A 24012-nucleotide genomic window follows, 5' to 3' on the forward strand; every position below is an offset into this window, starting at 1 on the left:
CAAACACTGCTTGGCGCGCGTGTGCAATGCTCTTGGCGTATTCAGCGCAGTTCATTCATGTTTACAATTTGTGCAACAATTTTTCTGAAGGAAACGTGGGAATGAACTTGAGAAAGAGGAGCAGCGAACACTCCTGAGTTGTTCCCATCTTTCCCAAGAACCTCACGAAGGTGATGAGTGTCCAAGTGCGAGTGTTGCTTTAACTGCTCTGAGCCAATGAGCGATAAGAGGAATATAGATCCCAAGCGATCAATCGTTACCTCTGAATTTTAGGGTAGATATGCAAGACAAAGGGTGTCCGCTTGTATCTACGACAAGTCCCATCCTCTATCGGATGGAGAATAGACGGACATTCCTGCTCAAGACTGTTTCTATAATGTAAGAGTCAGTGATTCTGTGTTATTTGGCGTGCTTCTATGTTTTCTCGTGAGAGTCGGAGGATATCTTGTTGACTTTATATCAGCTGTATATTCATTAACAGGTAATGATGGGGTTGGGTTTATGCCAGTGTGACCGCATCTAGTGGGTGAGATTTGTCATTCCTTTTTTTTCTCTTTTTATGCTGTACTTGCCACTTTCCAGCAGGGGGCATGATGAGGGCAGGGCAAAAAGTCCCATCAGATTTATGAGCATTGAAAGCATAGGTTTCAATGCAGGCACATGGTCCGGTGGGAGGGCGCCTTGTCATGGCCGCCAGCGTAGGAGAGATGAAAGCTGATGTTGTAAACGCTAATCTTCATGAATCTCCTGCGGTGACTGTATTAAATGATTTGCCGCATATGGCATCCGTGGGTCATTCATACTTTCTACGGATCCATACACTTCAATGAATGAGTCCTGACTAGGGTTGAGCCGATCTTGAGGTTTCAGGATCGATTTTAAAATCCGATTTCAGATCATTTTCCTGCCGATCCTGATCATGAAATTTGCTCGATCGTCAATCGGAATCCGATCTTTTCTGATCGCAATCGCTCAACCCTAGTCAATGCTTCTCTATGGGAAAAGTCACTTTTGGGGTTGAGCCGATCTTGAGATAACCTCCCGCTGAAAAAGATTGGGATCGGATTTACTCAATCGCTGATCGGAATCCGATCTTTTCCAATCCTGATCGCTCAACCCTAGTCCCGATTCCAGAATGGATGGAATAAGACCCCATACACATAATACTCAGATACCAGTGTGTATCCGAAGTGGGGATAAGTTTGCAGCAAAATGCCGTCGGATGCACTTGTCTCTTTGGGGGTTTACGATCAGGATGAAACAGACTCTGCCCCAAATCGGGCTCACACTCAGCCATGTTCATGTCTTGAGTTTTGTAGCCTGGGTTCGTGCCCTGTTTGCATAAGGCTGTAGAAATAAATGGATCAGCATACTGTCCTTTAAAAAAAATGTAAATGTAGCCCAATATCCCTGATAGACCCTATAATAAGTCAGTGGAGTTTATCTGGGCCCCTTTGGATCTGTCGTAAAATAAATCTGAACTCGTACCATGGCCTCCATGTGTATTCAGCCTAGTGCTGGTTTCCCTTGGGTATAACTGTAGGGGGTCCTGGTCCTAGTGCTTGCGGGGACCACTGACTCGTCTGTCGCAGAAGGGGATACCGCTATTAGGGCTAATTCAATTGTCTGTATTATCCCATCTCAACTGCGGATAATGACCCGAACTAGTAGCATCATGAGGATCTCTTGTGATGTCATTTGGGTCAATGGCCATCGGAGAGGATAGGCGTTATAATACGGGCCATATAACACAACCACATTATGGCCCCCTTACAAATAGCACACGTCTGCATAGTCACAATGTGACATACAGTACTTTCCGCCATCCTACTACTTTATTCAGGCTGACAGAGGAGACGTAGGCCTCGTTTACTATTGTGTTGCCTATTGCAACCAGCTTTCAATTCCTAAACAGCAAGGAGAAAATGAAAGCTGAACTATGGATGGTGGCTATGGGCAACAAAGCTGGTCGTACAGGGATGGAGATATCTGCGCGGTGTCTGGTCTGTCCCTGGGCCGCCATTTCCATCGTTGTCAGCTCCGTTTATCTGTATACGGGCCCCCCGGCTGATGTCACCAGGGACGTCCGGTTTGCGTCAGAGAGCGCTGCGGCCAATCACGTGACCGTTTCAATGCGCTATTTGCGAAGCGGTGAATTTGCACAAACAATATTAATTAAATAATTTCAATTTATAGATTATCGATAAGGTAATAGCCAAATAAAAGTAAGGTCCCTTCTTATGTTTCACCCGTAATGGAAACCTGACTGACCCCGTTAGAGCCAATGGCGTCCATTGGGATCCATTTCTATCCGTCGCTTCCGTTTTTCTGTTCCTATACTGGAGCAGACGTAATGCGAACACAGCCTTAATGATCAGATTTGCTCTTTTCCTTTCCGTGCTATACTTTCACCTCACCTTGTCATTTTTGGGTGTTTTCACATAAATTTCCTTTTCATCGTGTTTTGGTACCGGAGACGTCAGTTGGATTTGTCATGTAGCGTGTATTATTCTGCCTTATGAATGTGATTCAGTCTCTGGTCGCGATTTACCTATTAATGTACTTTATAGACGCCACGAGCGGTGCGCAGCGCTGTCTGTCATGTACGGGGGCTGCCATGTGGGCAAAAGGAGAAAAAGAAAGGAATAAATAGGATTTTCTATATTTTATCCCCCTCCGCTTACCCTTTGCACTGTATGTATCCACGGCCCAGCCTCTCTTACCCTAAAATGTAAATGTTTCCCCCTATATACTCAGCTAGATCTTCTCTCCGTCAATCTCAATACCTTGTAAGGAACCCAATATAAAAAAATAATGAAATAAATAGAGTATTTATTGACTTTTTAGAGATAATATGAGATATTAATAATATATAATGTTTCTTTTGGTAATAAAACCCCAAATTCAGCCATGATATATGCCATAGCTGAGCCTCCATAGACCACCATTGTGAGGGGGCGAATTATAACGTGGATTGCGCGCCATAATCCGCCCCCTCTGTGCCCGTGTGAACGAGCAGGTCCCGGGCACACGGGCAGATACGGTTTGGAAAATACAATCCATGTTAGATACTAGAGTCCTGTAGCATAGTAATCCATGACATTGGGAGTCTCTACCTCCGGAAGGACTATGGATTTTTACAGTAACAGAGAGACGTCCCATAGGGAGGGCAGGGGCTTCCAGCAGCATGGACGATTAGGATGTAGGATCTGGGTCTTCAGACAGGATTCAGTCTTGAATATGGCCGAAATATGAACCATAATCGCTCATGTGCAGGACTCTAAAAAAATACCGATATCACATGGTTAACTTAGCCCAATTATGGTCATTCTGAAGGACGCATTCATTTAAAATGAGCGCACTGTAGTACCACTGTTCTCCTGCAGTGGCCGCTGTTCTGTTTCCACTGGTGATACAGTATCAGCTTATTGATGGGGGTTTCAGCTGCCAAAACGGGAGACGTTGCTGTTGTCCTATCATTACTAGAGATGAGCGAACACTGTTCGGATCAGCCGTTCTGAACAGCACGCTCCCATAGAAATGACTGGAAGCACCTGGCACGGCGACCGGCCGCCGGCAAAGTGTACGTGCCAGGTGCTTCCATTCATTTCTATGGGAGCGTGCTGTTCAGAACGGCTGATCCGAACAGTGTTCGCTCATCTCTAATCATTACATGACCACTAAAAGCGTATATGAGAATAAGCCTCATTCAGACGGTCCGAACACGGACTTACTTTAGCGTTTGTATGACAGCTGTGAAACCAGGTTTGGTTCACTTGATCTGTATGGAGTCCAGGGGCATTATGGTCAATTTATCAACACCCGAGTGGTGAAGGGGTTACAAGGGAATAGAAAAACATGGCTGCTTTCTCTCCTATAACAGCGCCCACAGATTGTACGTGGTATTGTGGCTTAGTCTTGGGCTGCAATACCAGACGCAACCATTGGATTAGTGTGGCACTGTTTCTGCAATAAACCAGCCATGTCATTCTAATCCAGTACAATTTTTTTTCGTTTATCCAGCGCCTCTTTTTGTATGAGCGTTGCTACGTGGTACATCCGTTTTGTAACGTTCGTGTCCCGGCACATTTTTATTTTAGGTTTAATCACATTAGCAATAAAGGAACCATGTTTTTTTTTTTTTTTTCTTATATCTTGGTCTGCTGATTCATCATCTGTGTGTTTTTACCCTGGCATGTGCGTTTTCAATAAAGAGATGAATGTTTTTAATTGTGGCTCTTGTTTTTTGTAGTTAAAGGGGATGTCCATCTAAAGTATAAAAGTCACGTCAAGCCATTGGCACAATCCTATAGGACAGAACATGGCACCCCTATGTGCCTAACATTACACATCACAGATTCCCACTGAATTCCCCGGCCCCCTTTCCCGTTCTAGATGACAGTCCCAGTGAAGTATCTATCCTATGGAGATTACTGCCGGCCTTCTTGTAGGATTAGGCTTTATCTGTAGCAGCAGTTGGATGGATACTTCTAATGGTAATAGCTGGATTATCAGTCACGGAAACCTGCCTGTAATAATCCGCAGCGCTCTGATCTAGGCACCGCTATTTATATTAGGATGACTATCAAAATAATAGACATCAAATGTCACCCCCTAAAGGTGACTGCCATAGAATATACTGTATACGTGACTCTGCTGTTTGCTGGCCTGGATTTGTAGAAGTTTTTAAGCTTCATCGTCCCTTATACTTATGTCTGGAAGATCAAAGACTGCAAAAGCTGAAATATATTCATAGCACATGAGAGACAGGGCTAAAAGATGATACCGTAATCTACTGGGTCACATCCATATTCTCATACACTGAAGGTAGAATTATAGTAGTTATATTCTTGTACATAGGAGGTAGTATTATAGTAGTTATATTCTTGTATATAGGAGTAGTATTATAGTAGTTATATTCTTGTACATAGGAGTAGTATTATAGTAGTTATATTCTTGTACATAGGAGTAGTATTATAGTAGTTATATTCTTGTACATAGGAGTAGTATTATAGTAGTTATATTCTTGTACATAGGAGTAGTATTATAGTAGTTATATTCTTGTACATAGGAGCAGTATTATAGTAGTTATATTCTTGTACATAGGAGCAGTATTATAGTAGTTATATTCTTGTACATAGGAGCAGTATTATAGTAGTTATATTCTTGTACATAGGAGCAGTATTATAGTAGTTATATTCTTGTACATAGGAGTAGTATTATAGTAGTTATATTCTTGTACATAGGAGTAGTATTATAGTAGTTATATTCTTGTACATAGGAGCAGTATTATAGTAGTTATATTCTTGTACATAGGAGGTAGTATTATAGTAGTTATATTCTTGTACATAGGATGCAGTATTATAGTAGTTATATTCTTGTACATAGGAGCATTATTATAGTAGTTATATTCTTGTACATAGGGGCAGTATTGCAGTAGTTATATTCTTGTACATAGGAGTAGTATTATAGTAGTTATATTCTTGTACATAGGATGCAGTATTATAGTAGTTATATTCTTGTACATAGGAGGTAGTATTATAGTAGTTATATTATTGTACATAGGAGTAGTATTATAGTAGTTATATTCTTGTACATAGGAGTAGTATTATAGTAGTTATATTCTTGTACATAGGAGTAGTATTATAGTAGTTATATTATTGTACATAGGAGTAGTATTATAGTAGTTATATTCTTGTACATAGGAGCAGTATTATAGTAGTTATATTCTTGTACATAGGGGCAGTATTATAGTAGTGATATTCCTGTACATAGGAGGCAGTATTATAGTAGTTATATTCTTGTACATAGGAGCAGTATTATAGTAGTTATATTCTTGTACATAGGAGTAGTATTATAGTAGTTATATTCTTGTACATAGGATGCAGTATTATAGTAGTTATATTCTTGTACATAGGAGGTAGTATTATAGTAGTTATATTATTGTACATAGGAGTAGTATTATAGTAGTTATATTCTTGTACATAGGAGTAGTATTATAGTAGTTATATTCTTGTACATAGGAGTAGTATTATAGTAGTTATATTATTGTACATAGGAGTAGTATTATAGTAGTTATATTCTTGTACATAGGAGCAGTATTATAGTAGTTATATTCTTGTACATAGGGGCAGTATTATAGTAGTGATATTCCTGTACATAGGAGGCAGTATTATAGTAGTTATATTCTTGTACATAGGAGCAGTATTATAGTAGTTATATTCTTGTACATAGGAGCAGTATTATAGTAGTTATATTCTTGTACATAGGAGCAGTATTATAGTAGTTATATTCTTGTACATAGGAGTAGTATTATAGTAGTTATACTCTTGTACATAGGAGTAGTATTATAGTAGTTATATTCTTGTACATAGGAGTAGTATTATAGTAGTTATATTCTTGTACATAGGAGCAGTATTATAGTAGTGATATTCCTGTACATAGGAGGCAGTATTATAGTAGTTATATTCTTGTACATAGGAGTAGTATTATAGTAGTGATATTCCTGTACATAGGAGGCAGTATTCTAATAGTTATATCTTTTTATATATCTTGTACATATGAGCAGTTTCTGGGTCTGGGTGTAAACGTTCCTTCTGCATTTCCTCAAGTCACACCCCTGGTTATATTCATGTACATTAGGCGAGTTGATATTTTTGGTTGATATTGGGTCTTCCAAGCCCCTCTCTTTACAGCAGTCTATGCGGTTACAGAACCAGTTGAGCTTTTAAAGGTTTCTATAGATTTAATTTTTTTCTTTAAGAAAATATTTACAGATTTTCAGCACAAAATTTAAAAAACAACAAGTAAAAACAAAATAAAACCAGGAATAAATAAACTGTTTGCACCGTCCTGATGTTCTATTCAGAAAAGAAAGAAAAAAAACATCCTAAAAATCATTGAATTCGGCACGGTCATAACTGCAGCCGGAACTTGGCCAATAAGGAGAGATGGTCGGAGGAGTTCGTCTCATTAGGAAGCCCATTAACACTCCAGAGATCCTTCTCCGTGAGCAGCGACAAGCGCCCGAGGAGCTGCAGCCCATGACAATGGACATCGGAGCCTGAAAAGAGAAGACCCTGGTTATAGCCGTGAGAACTAGATTGGCTGTGTATAGCAGACTGTGTGTTATATCGGTTTCTTCGAAAAATGGGTGAAAACCAATATTGAAGCACTGTGTCATGAAACCTCAATACATGGATACAGCGTTCCAAACTATAGGAATATAAAGCATGGTCTTTGCGCCATCTAGTGTTGGATATAAGGAATTATTTTATTTTTTCAATTTATTTTATTACTAGCTGGTACCCGCAACTTCGTCTGCGGTGATTGTAGCAGTGGGTATATACAGGCATGGGTAAGGTTTTCGTACTTTGTATAAGGTATGGGATATGAAATGTAACTTTGTATCTTGTTTTTGCTGTAATTCAGAGAATACGAGAGACTTTTGTGTTGAAGTTACTTTGTATTTGCGCTGCTATATATACGGTGTTGGTATAAACTGTACATAGTGACTTTGGGACAGAAGTATTTGACGTTAACCCCTTCCCGCCGATGGCATTTTTTGATTTTCGTTTTTGACTCCCCTCCTTCTAAACCCCATAACTTTTTTATTTCTCCGCTCCCAGAGCCATATGAGGTCTTATTTTTTCCTGGGACAAATTTTTCTTCATGATGCCGCCATTATTTATTCTATATAATGTACTGGGAAGCAGGGAAAAAATTCAGAATGGGGTGGCTTTGAAGAAAAAATGCATTTCTGCGACTTTCTTACGGGCTTTGGTTTTACGGCGTTCACTGTGCAGCCAAAATGACATGTCCCCTGTATTCTGTGTTTTGTTACGATTCCGGGGATACCAAATTTATATGGTTTTATTTACATTTTGACCCCTTAAAAAAAAATCCAAAACTGAATTAAAAAATAATTTTTTGAAAAGTCGCCATATTCCGACAGCCGTAACTTTTTTTATACTTGCGTGTACGGGGATGTATAGGGCGTCTTTTTTTGTGGGACCGGGTGTACTTTGTAGTTCTACCATTTTCGGGAAATGTTATTGCTTTCATCACTTTTTATTCAATTTTTTATCAGAATCAAAACAGTGAAAAAACGGCGGTTTGGCACTTTTGACCATTTTTCCCGCTACGGCGTTTACCGAACAGGAAAAATATTTGTATAACTTTGTAGAGCGGGCGATTTTGGACGCGGGGATACCTAACATGTATGCGTTTCACAGTTTTTAACTACTTTTATATGTGTTCTAGGGAAAGGGGGGTGATTTGAATTTTGAATCCTTATTATTTTTTTTAGATTTTTTTTTACTTTTTTTAAACTTTTTTTTTTTTGCATTTATTAGACCGCCTAGGGGTATTGACATGGGTGGGCGGTGCCGCGGATTGTCAGAGCGGTGGGGGTCGGCAAACATGGCTGCTCCGGAGCGTTAGAGAGCGCCTCCTGGAGTATCGTTAAGGTGAGGGGCAAAGTGGTAAAGATAAGAAGATAAGATAATCCTTTAATAGTCCCACCTTGGGGAAATTTCAGCGTGTTACAGCAGCATAGTAATACAGATACAGGATAATACAGAGTAATATGTTACAGACGTAGACACAGATAAGCTGAGAAGAGAAGATATACTAGGAGTCCATGGCAGCTAAGGAAAAACAGAAGAGAAAGAGGAAGACCTCATGGTCATCCTCATAATCATTAGTTCTCTGTGCGGAGAGCTCTTCGTTTGGTCTGATGTAGATTATACAGCCTGGTCGCGGTTGGAAGGAAGGACCTGCGATAGCTCCTTCTCACACTTGGGGTGAAGCAGACGGTCGCTTACAGTGCTGCCAAGTCCCATCAGGGTCCCATACATGGGGTGGGATTTGTTCTCCCGCATGGAGGTCACCACAGACAGTATCCTTCTGTCACCCACCACCTGTACTGGGTCCAGGGGCCCCCCAGGACAGAGCTGGCCCTCCTGATCAGCCTGTCAAGTCTATTTCTGTCCCTGGTTGATATACTGCTTCCCCAGCAGGCCACACCGAAAAAGATGGCTGAGGCAACCACAGAGTTGAAGAAGGCCCTAAGAAGTGTCCCCTGGACTCCGAAGGCCCTCAGCCTCCTGAGCAGGTAGAGTCTGCTGTGGCCCTTTCTGTGCAGCGCCTCCAGGTGATCAGCCCAGTCTAGTTTATTATTGAGGAGCACGCCCAGGTACTTATAGGTCCTGACTATCTCAATACATGTTCCTTGGATCTCCACCGGGGTCGGAGCACCTCTCCGTTTACTAAAGTCCACCACCATCTCCTTGGTCTTCCCAGCATTAATCCTGAGCTGGTTCTGCTGGCACCATTCAACAAAATCCCGGTTTAAGTCTCTGTATTCCCTATCATCGCCATCAGTGATAAGGCCGACTATAGCAGAGTCATCGGAGTACTTCTGTAAGTAACAGCTGGATGAGTTGTGCCTGAAGTCAGCAGTGTACAGTGTGAAGAGGAATGGGGCAAGAACTGTACCTTGAGGTGCCCCCGTACTACAGATCACAGTGTCAGACACACAGTCCTGGGCTCTCACATACTGAGGGCGGTTTGTCAGGTAGTCTAGGATCCAGTTGGACAGGTGATGGTCCACACCACCAAGGTTCAGCTTCTCCCTCAGTAGCCCTGGCTGAATGGTGTTGAACGCACTGGAGAAATCAAAGCACATTATTCTCACAGTGTTCCCGGGTTTCTCCAGGTGAGAGAGAGCTCTATGAAGAAGGTGGATGATGGCGTCATCTACCCCAATGCCTGGCCGGTAGGCAAACTGGAGGGGGTCCAGAGCGAAGCTCACTAGGGGGCGTAGGTGTGTCAGGACCAGTCTCTCTAGGACCTTCATCAGGTGGGATGTCAGTGCTACAGGTCGGTAGTCATTGTAGCCCATCGGGTTGGGTTTCTTTGGGACTGGTACCACGCAAGATGTTTTCCACAGTTGAGGTACCACCCCCAGCTTCAGGCTCATATTGTACATGTGCGTTATAATACCACACAGCTGGTCACTGCACATTTTAAGAACTCTTGCGCTTATACCATCTGGTCCCCCTGCTTTGTTCGCTCTAATGTTCTTCATTTCCTTACACACCTGAGACTCCTGCAGGATCAGATAGTCAGATTGCAGTTGACCGCAGGTCGGTGGGGGTTGGGTCTTGGTGTGTGAGGGGAGGGCGGTTGGCTGACATGCTGGTGGAGGGAGCATTTGCTTGGAGTCGAATCTATTGAAGAATAGATTAAGCTCGTTAAGCCACTTCCTGTCCCCTACTGTTCGGTGCCTTGTCTTTTCCTTGTGTCCTGAAATTGCCTTAAGGCTGTCCCACACCTCAGAGATTCTACCCTCCCCCATCTGTAGCTCCATCTTCCGTCTGTAGTTGGCTTTCCCTTCTCTGATCAATTGTCTCAGCTGTTTTTGAACCGCCCCCAGGCCATCTTTGTCCCCAGACCTAAAATTTCTCTTTTTTTGCTTGAGGAGAGTTTTAATCTCAGAGTTAATCCATGGTTTGTTATTGGAGAAACACCTCACCTTCCTAGTTGGTACCGTGCTGTCCACACAGAAATTAATGTAGTCCGTTATGCAATGTGTGAGTCCCTCAATGTCCTCTGGAAAATGAGTCTTGAAACACTTCCCATAAAGTTATATCAAAGCAGTCCCTTAGAGACTCGACACTTCCCTAAAGTATATGTATATGAGATTGTGTGGGGTTAGGGGCGAGGCTGTAGAGGGCAATATGAAATTTGTGGCTTGCTATGGTCCAAAGTGTGTGAGATTGCAGAGATGGTGGTGTGAGTTTGGGTTTTGTGGGGGTCCTGGGACAAACGTATGTGCGCCATTGTGACGAAAAGTAGCCTATTGTTTAATCGGGTGTATTAACTATGTTTGTGGAAAATTTCAGCCAAATCGGTGGAGCGTTTTTTCCGTGATTGAGGAACAAACATCCGAACATGCAAACATCCAAACACACAAACTCACAAACTTTCACATTTATAATATTAATAGGATTTTATGATAGCGTATAATTCACAACTCTCCTGGAACATCCAAGATGCTTCTAAAATAAAAGAGTGACCTCCCAGAGTCCTGGAATAGCTGCCAAACCTTCCAGGCCGGTGGAATACAGAATGTCCGGTCTTGTGAAAAGGGAAAGTGTTCACCCCGAAGAGCCGGTGTTAGTCAATATAATGACATTTTACGAGTTCTCCTATTAACATAACCAGGATGTATTGACAAGGCATGCTGGGCATTGTAGTTTCACAACCTAAGACATAGGGGAAGATTTCTTAAAGGGATTCTACAATTAAAATCAATTTTTTTTGTCCCGAACACGTAGAAATAGCCTTAAGAAAGGATTGCATTCTGAGGCTTGAAAAAGCGCATGTAGTAGCGCGAAACGGCTGTTTCCTTTCTTGCCATTGAAGCTGTACTTCCCTCCCTACAAGAATTGTTTTTAAAGATGTGATACCCTAATAAAGCAAGTTTTTTATGAAGATGGGCCTCCGTGTGGGTGAGTGCCCCTCCTATCTTTTTGTTACTTAAGAAAGTCTATTCGTCTCCTACCTTTAGATGTCTTCTCCACGCCGCCGTTCTGTACAAATCCTGGTTTTCGTCGGTATGCAAATGAGTTCTCTCACAGCACGGGGGGCGTCCCCAATGCTACAAGACAAATCTCCAGCGTCGCCTCCATCTTCTTCAGGAACGTCCTCTTCACGCATCTTCCACCGGCGCTGGCTTCAAACTTCTAGACCTCGGGCCTAGGCCAAAGCCGACTATGCATGCCTGCCAGCCACAAGAAAATAGCAGCTTACACGGTGTTGTAAGCGGCCATTTTCTTGTGGCCGGCAGGCATGCATGCGCAGTCGGCTCTGCCCGAGGCCTAGAAGTTTGAAGCCAGCGCCAGAAGAAGTCGCAAAGAAGAGGACGGTCCTGAAGAAGATGTAGGCGGCGCTGGAGAGTACTCTTGCAGCATTGGCGACACCCCCCAGTGCTGCGAGAGAACTCATTTGCATACAGATGAAAACCGGAATTTCTACAGAACGGCGACGCGGAGAAGACATCTAAAGGTAGGAGATGGATAGACTTTCTTAAGGCTATTCCTATGTGTTAGGAGCAAAAAAAAAAATAATTTGATTTTAATGGTAGAATCCCTTTAAAATTGTCTAAGAGCAAATCGGACTTAGTTGCCCATAACAAACAATCAGATCCCATAGCAATCAATCACAGCGCAGCTTTCATTATTCAAGAGAAGAATACAAAATGAAAGCTGCGCTGTGATTGGGCAAATAAGACAGTTTTGCCTTTAGATCACTTTAATAAACCTGCCTCATAGTCTCACCATATACTGTGTATGTGCCTATATACCACCGCCATGTCTATAGTATCCAGGATGTGAATGCTCGTACCTGGGTGCCTGAAAATATCATTGTTAGCAGCAGAGTAGAAGATGTAATCCACGGTGACGGCGGACTTGGAGTGACAGGTTGTGATCTCAGGCATGCCGGTGTCGGGGAAGTAATGAGAATAGACAGAGGAAAGGCTGAAGTGATGCTGCAATCTGGAGTCCACCCTACAAGAAGACAAAGCAGAAAACATTACATGTGTACTCAGAATACTTATGGTCACCCATCTATCCCCAAATTTATGTAAGGCCTGGTTCACATCTGTGTTCGGTAACCCGTTCGGGGAGTCTGCACGGGGACGCATAAAAGGAGGTGTTGTGAAAGAGCAGCCTTCTTTTAATCCCAACATACCTGTTATCATATTCTGACGCCTGCTCAGTTTTCAGGGGTTCTTCCAAATTATTCCCTGAAAAATAAAGATCTTGAATGTTGCCGTCTCCCATACATGTAGTGCTGCACCAGACCGTCACATAATCTGTGTCTATTCTCTCTCCTTTCACCCTTCCATGGTGTATTCTACAGGGCTGTATAGTTATGGTTGTCTAGTAGCCATTATATGGACGACCACTATTCTGTACGGAGGTGGTGACAGGAAGTGTTATCTGCTAAAAAAGCCGTACAAACTTAAGAAGAAAAGAGTACCTTCCATCACAAGCAGCCCCGCACCATGCATGGGCTATATCTGGTATTGCAGCATAACTACACATAACCGGTTCCACATGATCATAAGTGATGGGCCATTTGTGAAGAAGACACCGAACCTTCTGTACTGGTCATAAGGGGTCAACACATCGCTAGTAACTAACCAGAGCCTGGGTTTACTTATTACCCATGTAAGGCTCCATTGGCATTATGTTTATTACATGCAAAAAACAGGAACCCAGTCACTGTGTACATACATTACTTATCCTGTATTATACTCCAGAGCTGCACTCACTATTCTGCTGGTACAGTCACTGTGTACATACATTACATTACTTATCCTGTATTATACTCCAGAGCTGCGCTCACTATTCTGCTGGTACAGTCACTGTGTACATACATTACATTACTTATCCTGTATTATACTCCAGAGCTGCGCTCACTATTCTGCTGGTACAGTCACTGTGTACATACATTACATTACTTATCCTGTATTATACTCCAGAGCTGCGCTCACTATTCTGCTGGTGCAGTCACTGTGTACATACATTATTACTTATCCTGTATTATACTCCAGAGCTGCGCTCACTATTCTGCTGGTACAGTCACTGTGTACATACATTACATATCCTGTATTATACTCCAGAGCTGCGCTCACTATTCTGCTGGTACAGTCACTGTGTACATACATTACATTACTTATCCTGTATTATACTCCAGAGCTGTGCTCACTATTCTGCTGGTACAGTCACTGTGTACATACATTACATTACTTATCCTGTATTATACTCCAGAGCTGCGCTCACTATTCTGCTGATGCCGTCACTGTGTACATACATTACATTACTTATCCTGGATTATACTCCAGAGCTGCGCTCACTATTCTGCTGGTGCTGTCACTGTGTACATACATTACATTACTTATCCTGTATTATACTCCAGAGCTGCGCTCACTATTCTGCTGATACAGTCACTGTGTACATACATTACATTACTTATCCTGTATTATACTCCAGAGCTGCGCTCACTATTCTGCTGGTACAGTCACTGTGTACATACATTACATTACTTACCCTGTATTATACTCCAGAGCTGTGCTCACTATTCTGCTGGTGCAGTCACTGTGTACATACATTACATTACTTATCCTGTACTGATCCTGAGTTACATCCTGTATTATACCCCAGAGCTGCGCTCACTATTCTGGTGGCACAGTCTCTGTGTACATACATTAAATTACTTATCCTGTATTATACTCCAGAGCTGCGCTCACTATTCTGGGGGTGCAGTCACTGTGTACATACATTACATTACTTATCCTGTATTATACCCCAGAGCTGCGCTCACTATTCTGCTGATACAGTCACTGTGTACATACATTACATTACTTATCCTGTATTATACTCCAGAGCTGCGCTCACTATTCTGCTGGTACAGTCACTGTGTACATACATTACATTACTTATCCTGTATTATACTCCAGAGCTGTGCTCACTATTCTGCTGGTACAGTCACTGTGTACATACATTACTTATCCTGTATTATACTCCAGAGCTGCGCTCACTATTCTGCTGGTGCAGTCACTGTGTACATACATTACATTACTTATCCTGTACTGATCCTGAGTTACATCCTGTATTATACCCCAGAGCTGCGCTCACTATTCTGGTGGTACAGTCTCTGTGTACATACATTACATTACTTATCCTGTATTATACTCCAGAGCTGCGCTCACTATTCTGTTGGTGCAGTCACTGTGTACATACATTAAATTACTTATCCTGTATTATACTCCAGAGCTGCGGTCACTATTCTGCTGGTGCAGTCACTGTGTACATACATTACATTACTTATCCTGTATTATACTCCAGAGCTGCGCTCACTATTCTGTTGGTGCAGTCACTGTGTACATACATTAAATTACTTATCCTGTATTATACTCCAGAGCTGCGGTCACTATTCTGCTGGTGCAGTCACTGTGTACATACTGTACATTACATTACATATCCTGTATTATACTCCAGAGCTGCACTCACTATTCTGCTGGTGCAGTCACTGTGTACATACATTACATTACTTATCCTGTATTATACTCCAGAGCTGCGCTCACTATTCTGTTGGTGCAGTCACTGTGTACATACATTAAATTACTTATCCTGTATTATACTCCAGAGCTGCGGTCACTATTCTGCTGGTGCAGTCACTGTGTACATACTGTACATTACATTACATATCCTGTATTATACTCCAGAGCTGCACTCACTATTCTGCTGGTGCAGTCACTGTGTACATACATTACATTACTTATCCTGTATTATACTCCAGAGCTGCGGTCACTATTCTGCTGGTGCAGTCACTGTGTACATACATTACATTACTTATCCTGTATTATACTCCAGAGCTGCGCTCACTATTCTGCTGGTACAGTCACTGTGTACATACATTACATTACTTATCCTGTATTATACTCCAGAGCTGCGCTCACTATTCTGCTGGTGCAGTCACTGTGTACATACATTACATTACTTATCCTGTATTATACTCCAGAGCTGCGCTCACTATTCTGCTGGTGCAGTCACTGTGTACATACATTACATTACTTATCCTGTATTATACTCCAGAGCTGCGCTCACTATTCTGCTGGTACAGTCACTGTGTACATACATTACATTACTTATCCTGTATTATACTCCAGAGCTGCGCTCACTATTCTGCTGGTACAGTCACTGTGTACATACATTACATTACTTATCCTGTATTATACTCCAGAGCTGCGCTCACTATTCTGCTGGTACAGTCACTGTGTACATACATTACATTACTTATCCTGTATTATACTCCAGAGCTGCACTCACTATTCTGCTGGTGCAGTCACTGTGTACATACATTACATATCCTGTACCGATTCTGAGTTACATCCTATAATATCTACAATTTACATCTAAATGGATCCCAATTGATCGAGTGTCCTCTCCCACGTTGTACCTGGCTGCTCCTTTTCCTGAGATTCATACACACATCTCTGGTTAATGCCCAGGCTTCTCGGCCATATTGGAATAGATAAGATCCTCTGACCTCTGTAGTACTTCTCTTGGCCTGATACCTAAAGAAAATAATTGCAGATCTTTTAGCAATTTATTAGACTATAAAACAATCAAACTTGCTTAGTGATGTATCTACAAGAACTTCTACAACACCTGAGCTCTGGCAGAGGAGCGGGAGCTTGTTGTCTCTTGTTGAAGACTCTCCATGTTTGGCAGGATCAGATTGAGTGGATGATTTAGTCCTGTTTGGTGTTCTGCTGCAGTAAGCTTCCTCCCAGCCAAACACAGTGCCCCTCCTGCCATCATGGTAATATATAATTTACCCCCAACTCTTGTTTCCTTAAAGGGCACCATTCACCACCTCCACCCGCTCCAGCTCTTTGTATCCTTCAATAGTTTCAGCACAATTTTGTTTTATATTGCCAGATGGGCGGTCCTAGGCCGGAACTGAAAGACAAGGACTGCCCACCTGACAGAATAGGTTATAACTAGAGATGATCGAGTAGTATTCGATCGAGTAGGCGTTCGATCGAATACTACAGTATTCGAAATACTCGTACTCGATCGAATACTACTAGCTGTTCGATGTTAAGATTGGTAGAATGCTATACATTGCCAATCAGCGCTGGTTCTTCTCTTCGCTTTAGAAGTCTTCTCCCTGCGCAGCGTCCCTGCATCCTCTTCCGGCTCTGCATTCACTCTGCTTAGGCATCGGGCCTGGGCAGAGCCAACTGCGCATGTCCGCGCTACAAGAAAATGGCCGCTTACACTGTAAGCGGCCATCTTCTTGTAGCGCGGGCATGCGCAGTCGGCTCTGCCTAGGCCCGATGCCTAGCAGAGTAAATTCAAGGCCGGAAGAGGATGCAGGGACGCTGTGCAGGGAGAAGAATCCAGCCCGACCCTCACTCATGGACTTGGTAAGTAGAATTTGATCGAATGTTGCCTACCCCTGAAACGAGCATTTCCCCCCATAGACTATAATGGGGTTCGAAACCCGTTTGAACAGTCGAACAGTGTGCGGCTGTTCGAATTGGATTTCGAAGCTCGAACATTTTACTGTTCGCTCATCTCTAGTTATAACTGTGCTGAAACAAACAACGCTGATTACTTGGGAACGGTGCGGTGAAGGTGAAAGGTCTTCTTTCATTTCCTTTGATACTATGGTGTCGGATACAATTAAAAACAGAAGTATATAAAGAAATTCTCTGTATCCCAGAAGCTCAGCCATGTTCGACTGCAGCAGGAGCCTCCCCCCTCTGCTCTGTCTGCCGTAGGATAAAAGAGTATTATATTTAACCTCCAATATCATAAAACCTGTGACATTGTAAGGTCAGTGAGGATCGGGGTGCTGAGACCCTGAACAATCACTGGAAAAATAAGGCTGAGCACTGCGCTCCCCCCTGCTCATCTCACTCCAGCGATGAGAGCAGAGATTATCTATAAGACTGTCCACCTGACCGCTCCAGCCAAACAACACAGCTTTCTGCCCCCTTCCTTTTGGGGATAAGTAGGGGTCTCAGCAATTGGACCCCAAAGAACAAAATTTCTGACACATCGATAATATTCATAAATTGAAGATAATCCTTACACCTTGTTTTCCAGGCTTATTAATTGATGACGTATCTTTTAAGGTAGGTCATCATGGGTCAGACACCTGGGCTCCCCCGCTGTTCAGCTGTTTGAAGAGACTGCAACATAAAGTGAGCTCTGCACTTACCAAGCACAGCGCCGTATATACTGTATATTATATAGTGGCTCTTTTAGGTTTCACAGCTCAGCTCATTCTCTTGAATGGGACTGAGCTGCGATCAGATCAGGTGACCCCATGAACATGACGTCTCGTGGCCTGAGAAGAGGAACACGGACAACTCCACTGATGTTTCAAACTGGTGAAGAGGGGTCAGACCCTCAATGATCTTCAATTGATGACCTATCCTAAACATAGGTCGTCAATTGACAGACTATAGCGGAAAATGTGACATTAACCCTTGTGTTCTCGTCAGGACTTGCACAAAACAGTTTGTTTTAAAATCATGCAATAAATCCTGCAGCCTGACAAGAATATCTCAAGTCATCGTTTATGTCTAGGCGCAGTGACCCTTTAATATAGGGGCCACTAAGGGGTTAAACCACACTCCTGTTCTCATAGACTGTGCAGCTTTTCAGCTTTCCATTACCTTCCCAATGGTCATCCCCTCATAGTAAAGCATGCCTTCCTTTATAAAGCGATGAAGTGGTGACCCCGGAACAGAGTTGAAATCACCACACAGGACAATGGGGTAAAACCTCCCGTCCTGTTTTTGGGCGGCCTGGGTAATCTCTGCCAGGAGGATCGCCAGCTGGGTGAGCTTAATGTCTCCTCTGCGGGGGTTGAACAGGAGGTGGGTGTTTGCCACACAGATCATGGGGTTTTCTCCTCCTCTGGATTTCGGCTGTAACATTAGCACCAAACCAATGTTATCTCGGTCTAGGAGGGGGATGTTTCGTCGGAAATATTCCACCGGCTTCACCAGCTTTAAGTTAAATTTATCGGATCTGAAGCAAATGGCGCAACCGTCGGGTTTATCTCTGGTGCGGGCCTTGTATTCGCAGATGTATCCTGAATAAAAAGAGAAACACATTGCTCAGTTAGTAGACTGTTCACACGTGTAATAACTCAATACAATAGGGAGACTTTACATTTACACCTCTACTGTAAGCATTAAAGGGTTGTACAAAGATTCACAGGATGGGGGGGGGGGATGTAGAATAGTAGGGGTCTAACTACTAGGACCACCCTCCTTGCAAAGTGACCGCCCGTGTGCGTCTTCTGCCTGTCCACGGTGCAATGTCTTCTCCAGGAACACGCTCGTCCATGGCTGTATCTGATATTGCAGCTCCGTTCCAAGCTTACACCCCCTTCCTCCTCAGCAATAGTGCCATTCTTGTTCATAGGTTGTGTGTGATACAGGATGGAGCGGGACAACGTTCCCCAATCTCATACAATCCCTTTAATTACATTACGTTTCTAGCTAAATATTTATTGGATTTGTTTCTCTTTCTACATAAACATTGTAACAAAATCAAAAGCATAAACAAAAATAACAAAAAACAGGAGCGCTGCATACCCAGGGCTTCCAAACTGGGCTTGATCTGTTCCTGATAGTGATCTTCTTGAACTTCTTGTAAGCAAAGAATCTAAAACAGAAGAAGCTTTACAGATGGAGGCGGCACAGTGTGCACAGGATTTATAGGGGGCACCATCACAAATTTCAGCTTTTCATACTTTGATTTTCTTTTATATTACATGCTTTCTCCTCTAGTCACACACAAATCTGCCTTCAGGAGTCTTTTGTTGTTACCTGTCTGTTATCAATGAGCCGTACATTGTAGCAAACACTGTCATTAGTGGAACCTAACTGAGGTTCTGGTCTGTCGGAGGAAAGACCGGCAAACCGCCAAAAAAAGGGGTTTTTGATGGACCTCATTGACTATAATGGTGAATGAATCATTAAAATCTTAAAACATAGAGGACATTAAAGTTTAGAAAAATTTGGACCCCCCCAGATGAGTTGATCACTATGGTCTGGGACCCCTATCAGTTTGTTGTATTGAAACCTCACCACAAGCGCCACCTCAGGAGAAATAAAACATTGCATAGTGACTAGAGATGAGCGAGTACTGTTCAGATCAGCCGATCCGAACAGCACGCTCGCATAGAAATGAATGGACGTCGCCGGCACGCGGGGGGTTAAGCGGCCGGCCGCCGTCAAAGAGGAAGTACCAGGTGCATCCATTCATTTCTATGGAACGGCTGATCCGAACAGTACTCGCTCATCTCTAATAGTGACTACTGCCAGCAATGGACAGTCTACGGTATGGCTAATAGAGGAGGATCTTGAACTGGGGACCCCCTACCCTAAGAACTCAGAAATCCCTAATGGGGTATATAACAATGGGTTCACCACGCTATGTACTTACATCAGCATTCATTTCTTGCAGCTCTCGTAGGATGTTTGGGAGGCGATAATTCCAGAATAAGTATGGCCGCCGGCAATGACTGTACAGACTGGAGTTGTCTTCAAGCAGCTCTTGGGATAAGATGTTATAAGACATGACTGTGAAGTCAAAATTCTCCTTACTGGACGTCTCTTCATGGTAATGGTGGCTGAAGTCTTCCCATGTTCTCTTCACTTCGAGTGCTGTATGAGAGATATCAGGTCAGGGTATGGGTGTGAGTAGATAGATAGATAGATAGATAGGAGATAGATAGATAGATAGATAGGAGATAGATAGATAGGAGATGATAGATAGATAGATAGATAGATAGATAGATAGATAGATAGATAGGAGATGATAGATAGATAGATAGATAGATAGATAGGAGATGATAGATAGATAGATAGATAGGAGATGATAGATAGATAGATAGATAGATAGATAGATAGATAGATAGATAGATAGATAGATAGATAGATAGATAGATAGATAGATAGATAGATAGGAGATACTGTAGATAGATAGATAGATAGATAGATAGATAGATAGATAGATAGATAGATAGATAGATAGATATCTCTGCTACATATTATTTATACCCACAATCCCTTCCCTTTATTCACTTAGCCACCGATGAATCTCATGTGTCTAAGACAGACAGAGATATGAAAACCACTCCTGGCGATAATGACGTCCTTACCTTTAGCCTCGGTCTGTGTACTAGTAGGGACGAACGCCTCCGGGGTGCCGTGCATGGGTGGGACCCGCAGATCACTTGCCGGAGGGTAGGGTCTTTTTGACCACGACTTATGTCTGTACTCGTCCTCATCCACACTCTTCTTCCGTTTTCTAAAAGGTTCATCTCCTTTGGCGTCCATATTGAAGTTAGATAAGTGAAGCCACGACGACTGAGCGGGGAACCACGGAAGTGTCTGGCTGCTGGGCAGGGAAGGTCTAAAAGGACCAAAAGAGGGATAGGGCCAACTATTCACAGGGAAGGAAGACGACGGCCGGTAGCACCCAGTCCACCATGGGTCGCGAGGCAAATTTCCACTCATGCAGAAAGGTTGGGAGTAACTAGCGCGGGCAAAATATCTGCCACCCACAGTCTGCAGATGGCGAGGCAACATCTGACACCCTGGGGAAGACAAAAAGCGTTAGTGAGTAGGAAGACAGGTACATTAAAAAGCTGACGTTAGTGAACGGATGTATAGATGGATCATCAGACTAAAGCACAACTAGACAGACATGTTATACAGTCAGACCAGCACGGTGACAGAGATGAGGTGTAATGGCAGCCATAGTGGTCATCACTGGGACTCCCTTGCGCAGGTTTGCTGCCGACCCATTCCTCTGTATGGACTGCTGATAACATTGCTCACCTGTCTCAGGCAGACCCATAGAGTTTAGAGAAGGGGACGTGCACAGAGAGGGGTGTCTGAGGTTATACCCCCACCCTGCCCCGTCAGCTGCTCATGTTCTCCTGCACTCTGGTTAGAGGGGTTGTGTGACTGTAGACACTTAGGGTCAGTGCACACAGAGTTTTATGGTGCTGATTTTGACACTGAATCCGCCTCAAAATCAGACTCCAAAAAAAGCCTGCAGCTACACAGAGCTGAATAGAGCGCTGGTCACACTTCATTCATACAGAAGTTTCAGGGAGACTCGTATTCCCTTTTCTCATGATCGGAGGAGACCACAGGGTCAGACCCCATCCATGTGACATCCCCTTTAATTCATCCTTATCGGACACCTTGTGTATATACACAGACAGACCCTGAGCCGGTACAGACTGAGCGCCCAAAACCTGGAGATGGAGACGGGGCGACACAGGCAGACGTACAAGCCACGGGAGAACAGACTGTGCCAGCACTGTGACCAGGGGGCCCTAGAAGACGAGACCCACTTCCTGCTACACTGCACCAAATATTCAGCTGTGAGGGCCGTCTACTACCAAAGACTCTTCTCACATCCCAGACTTCATATCTGCAGACGAGGCCACTGTGGAGATCGCTGCTCAATACGTGTCCATCTGTCACCAAACAAGAGGAAGATGAGACTCCATGGACTGTTATACCCCAAACCACCCGTCCTGCCCCACCTCCCCATATAGCGGTCACCAACTAAGAGGAAGACGAGACTCCACGGACTGTTATACCCCAAATCAGCCACCCCCATACCCTCCCCCTTGACTCCAACTCCCCCCCACCACTTTACTAGCTTTGGCAATGCCAAATATCTATTCGGACGTGCCAATAAGGCCTATTTGATTTGATTATACTACTGCCATCTAGAGGCTGAACATAGAGCTGCGCTTTTAAGTAAGATTTTGGTTTCTTTTACACAGGTAGTGGTGCTTAGTGTTGCAATGACTACACAGTATCGGTGTTAAAGGGGCACTAAGGGGTTACTCTCTAATTGCACTATTATTACTATATCCCAGGATATACAAGATACACAGCAGCCATTATGGTAAATCTATATGCCCTGTCAGTCCTCCCTGTAGAGCCCAGAGTGGCTGATAACAGATAACAATAGCATTTGTTTACCTGTCAGTAAATGGACCCGGACAGGACAACTTTAAGGGCAGTTCCTGTGACAGTCCTACGAGTCTCCTCCCACCTGTCCAACAGACAGGACACTCTAGCGCCCCCAGCACCTACCTGGCAGCTACAACACAGACATTGATCCTCCACTATGGCAGCGACGACCACAGCCGGTCTCCATGATAGTGAACAGGGCATGCTCGATGCAACGCCGCTTACCATTGGACAATCAGTTCGTAGCGTCGATTGGCGGAGCGGACACGTAGCAATACATTGTATCAATTCGCTACTCACGTGACGTCCAGCAATGAGAAATGTGCACACTAGGCGGTCCAATCAGAAGCGAGAACTGTCACCCAATCAGAACGCTCCTTACAGTCTCAGCTGGCGGAAGTGCGCGACGTCCTGGCACGCTCCACTCTCTATGGTTATGCGGCTCATTTACCGGAAGCGGAAGTGGTGTTCGAGGTGTGGCTTAGAGGGCTGTATGACAGTGGGGCAGCTTATGTTGTGTGTGTGTCCTGAGCTGTCTGTAGACTCTGTGACACAGTGCAGCAGCGGCTTAGTGTGACAGTGTGTGATATACAGGGGCTGTATACTATATACTCAGTACAATGGCTGCCTGCACCCCTACATGACTGATATGTGCAGTGATTGATGTAGTGGCTGCTGACTGTGCCTGGCTCCTGACTGACAGCTCTGACTGTGTGACAAGGTAAATGGCTGCTGATCAGGGTGCTGATCCATTGATGGGCTCTCTCTGGGTGTAACTGGAGCAGTATGATCTCCCAAAGAGACAAGGCAGGGGATCTGGCCCGCTTCTACACCGTCACCGACCCCAGGAGGCACCAGAAGGGCTTCACCATCTACAAAGTCACCGCCAGGGTAAGTGAAGTGTCATCAACTCATTGTGTGGCATGTAAATAAGTGTATTATTACCTATATTATATGTGATCGACAGTATCCTGTGTATGTGCACTGATATATCCTGTGTGGGCGGAGTAATCAGAACACGTCATGTAAGATATATATAATCATAGCTCAGCTTCTCTCCTCTATCATATAACACTATATATCACAGAGCTCAGCTTCTCTCCTCTATCCTATAACCCTATATATCACACCGCTCAGCTTCTCTCCTCTATCCTATAACCCTATATATCACACAGCTCAGCTTCTCTCCTCTATCATATACCCCTATATATCACACAGCTCAGCTTCTCTCCTCTATCTTATAACCCTATATATCACAGAGCTCAGCTTCTCTCCTCTATCCTATAACCCTATATATCACAGAGCTCAGCTTCTCTCCTCTATCCTATAACCCTATATATCACACAGCTCAGCTTCTCTCCTCTATCATATAACCCTATATATCGCAGAGCTCAGCTTCT

The 24012-nt window shown here is 43.6% G+C and overlaps 2 protein-coding genes across 5 annotated transcripts in view; one reads left to right on the top strand and one right to left on the bottom strand.

Annotated features, from left to right (window-relative positions):
• Nucleotides 1-6806: 6806 nt before the first annotated feature.
• On the bottom strand, nt 6807-22929 carry ANGEL2 (angel homolog 2). 4 transcript variants are annotated; one of them, XM_075266494.1, is made up of 9 exons: nt 22913-22929; nt 20773-21210; nt 20055-20275; nt 19202-19271; nt 18272-18693; nt 16036-16153; nt 12760-12814; nt 12412-12575; nt 6807-7063 (listed from the first exon to the last, which is right to left on the bottom strand). In XM_075266494.1, the coding sequence occupies exons 2-9, from the start codon at nt 21200-21202 to the stop codon at nt 6915-6917; spliced, it is 1629 nt and encodes a 542-aa protein (XP_075122595.1). In that variant the 5' UTR covers nt 21203-21210; nt 22913-22929; the 3' UTR covers nt 6807-6914. The 4 variants fall into 4 exon arrangements, with proteins under 4 accessions (XP_075122595.1, XP_075122596.1, XP_075122594.1 ...); XM_075266495.1 differs by having other exon boundaries at nt 22838-22915; XM_075266493.1 differs by lacking the exon at nt 22913-22929 and adding an exon at nt 22736-22836.
• A 147-nt stretch (nt 22930-23076) lies between these two features.
• The window catches only part of RPS6KC1 (ribosomal protein S6 kinase C1), a 101126-nt gene continuing 100190 nt past the window's right edge, over nt 23077-24012 (top strand). The window contains exon 1 of the mRNA XM_075267101.1: nt 23077-23503. Within this exon, the coding sequence (XP_075123202.1) occupies nt 23399-23503 (105 nt within the window). The 5' untranslated portion in view covers nt 23077-23398. The remainder of the gene's footprint in view (nt 23504-24012) is intronic.

Source organism: Leptodactylus fuscus, chromosome 3, assembly GCF_031893055.1.
Source record: "Leptodactylus fuscus isolate aLepFus1 chromosome 3, aLepFus1.hap2, whole genome shotgun sequence".
NCBI lineage: Eukaryota > Metazoa > Chordata > Amphibia > Anura > Leptodactylidae > Leptodactylus > Leptodactylus fuscus.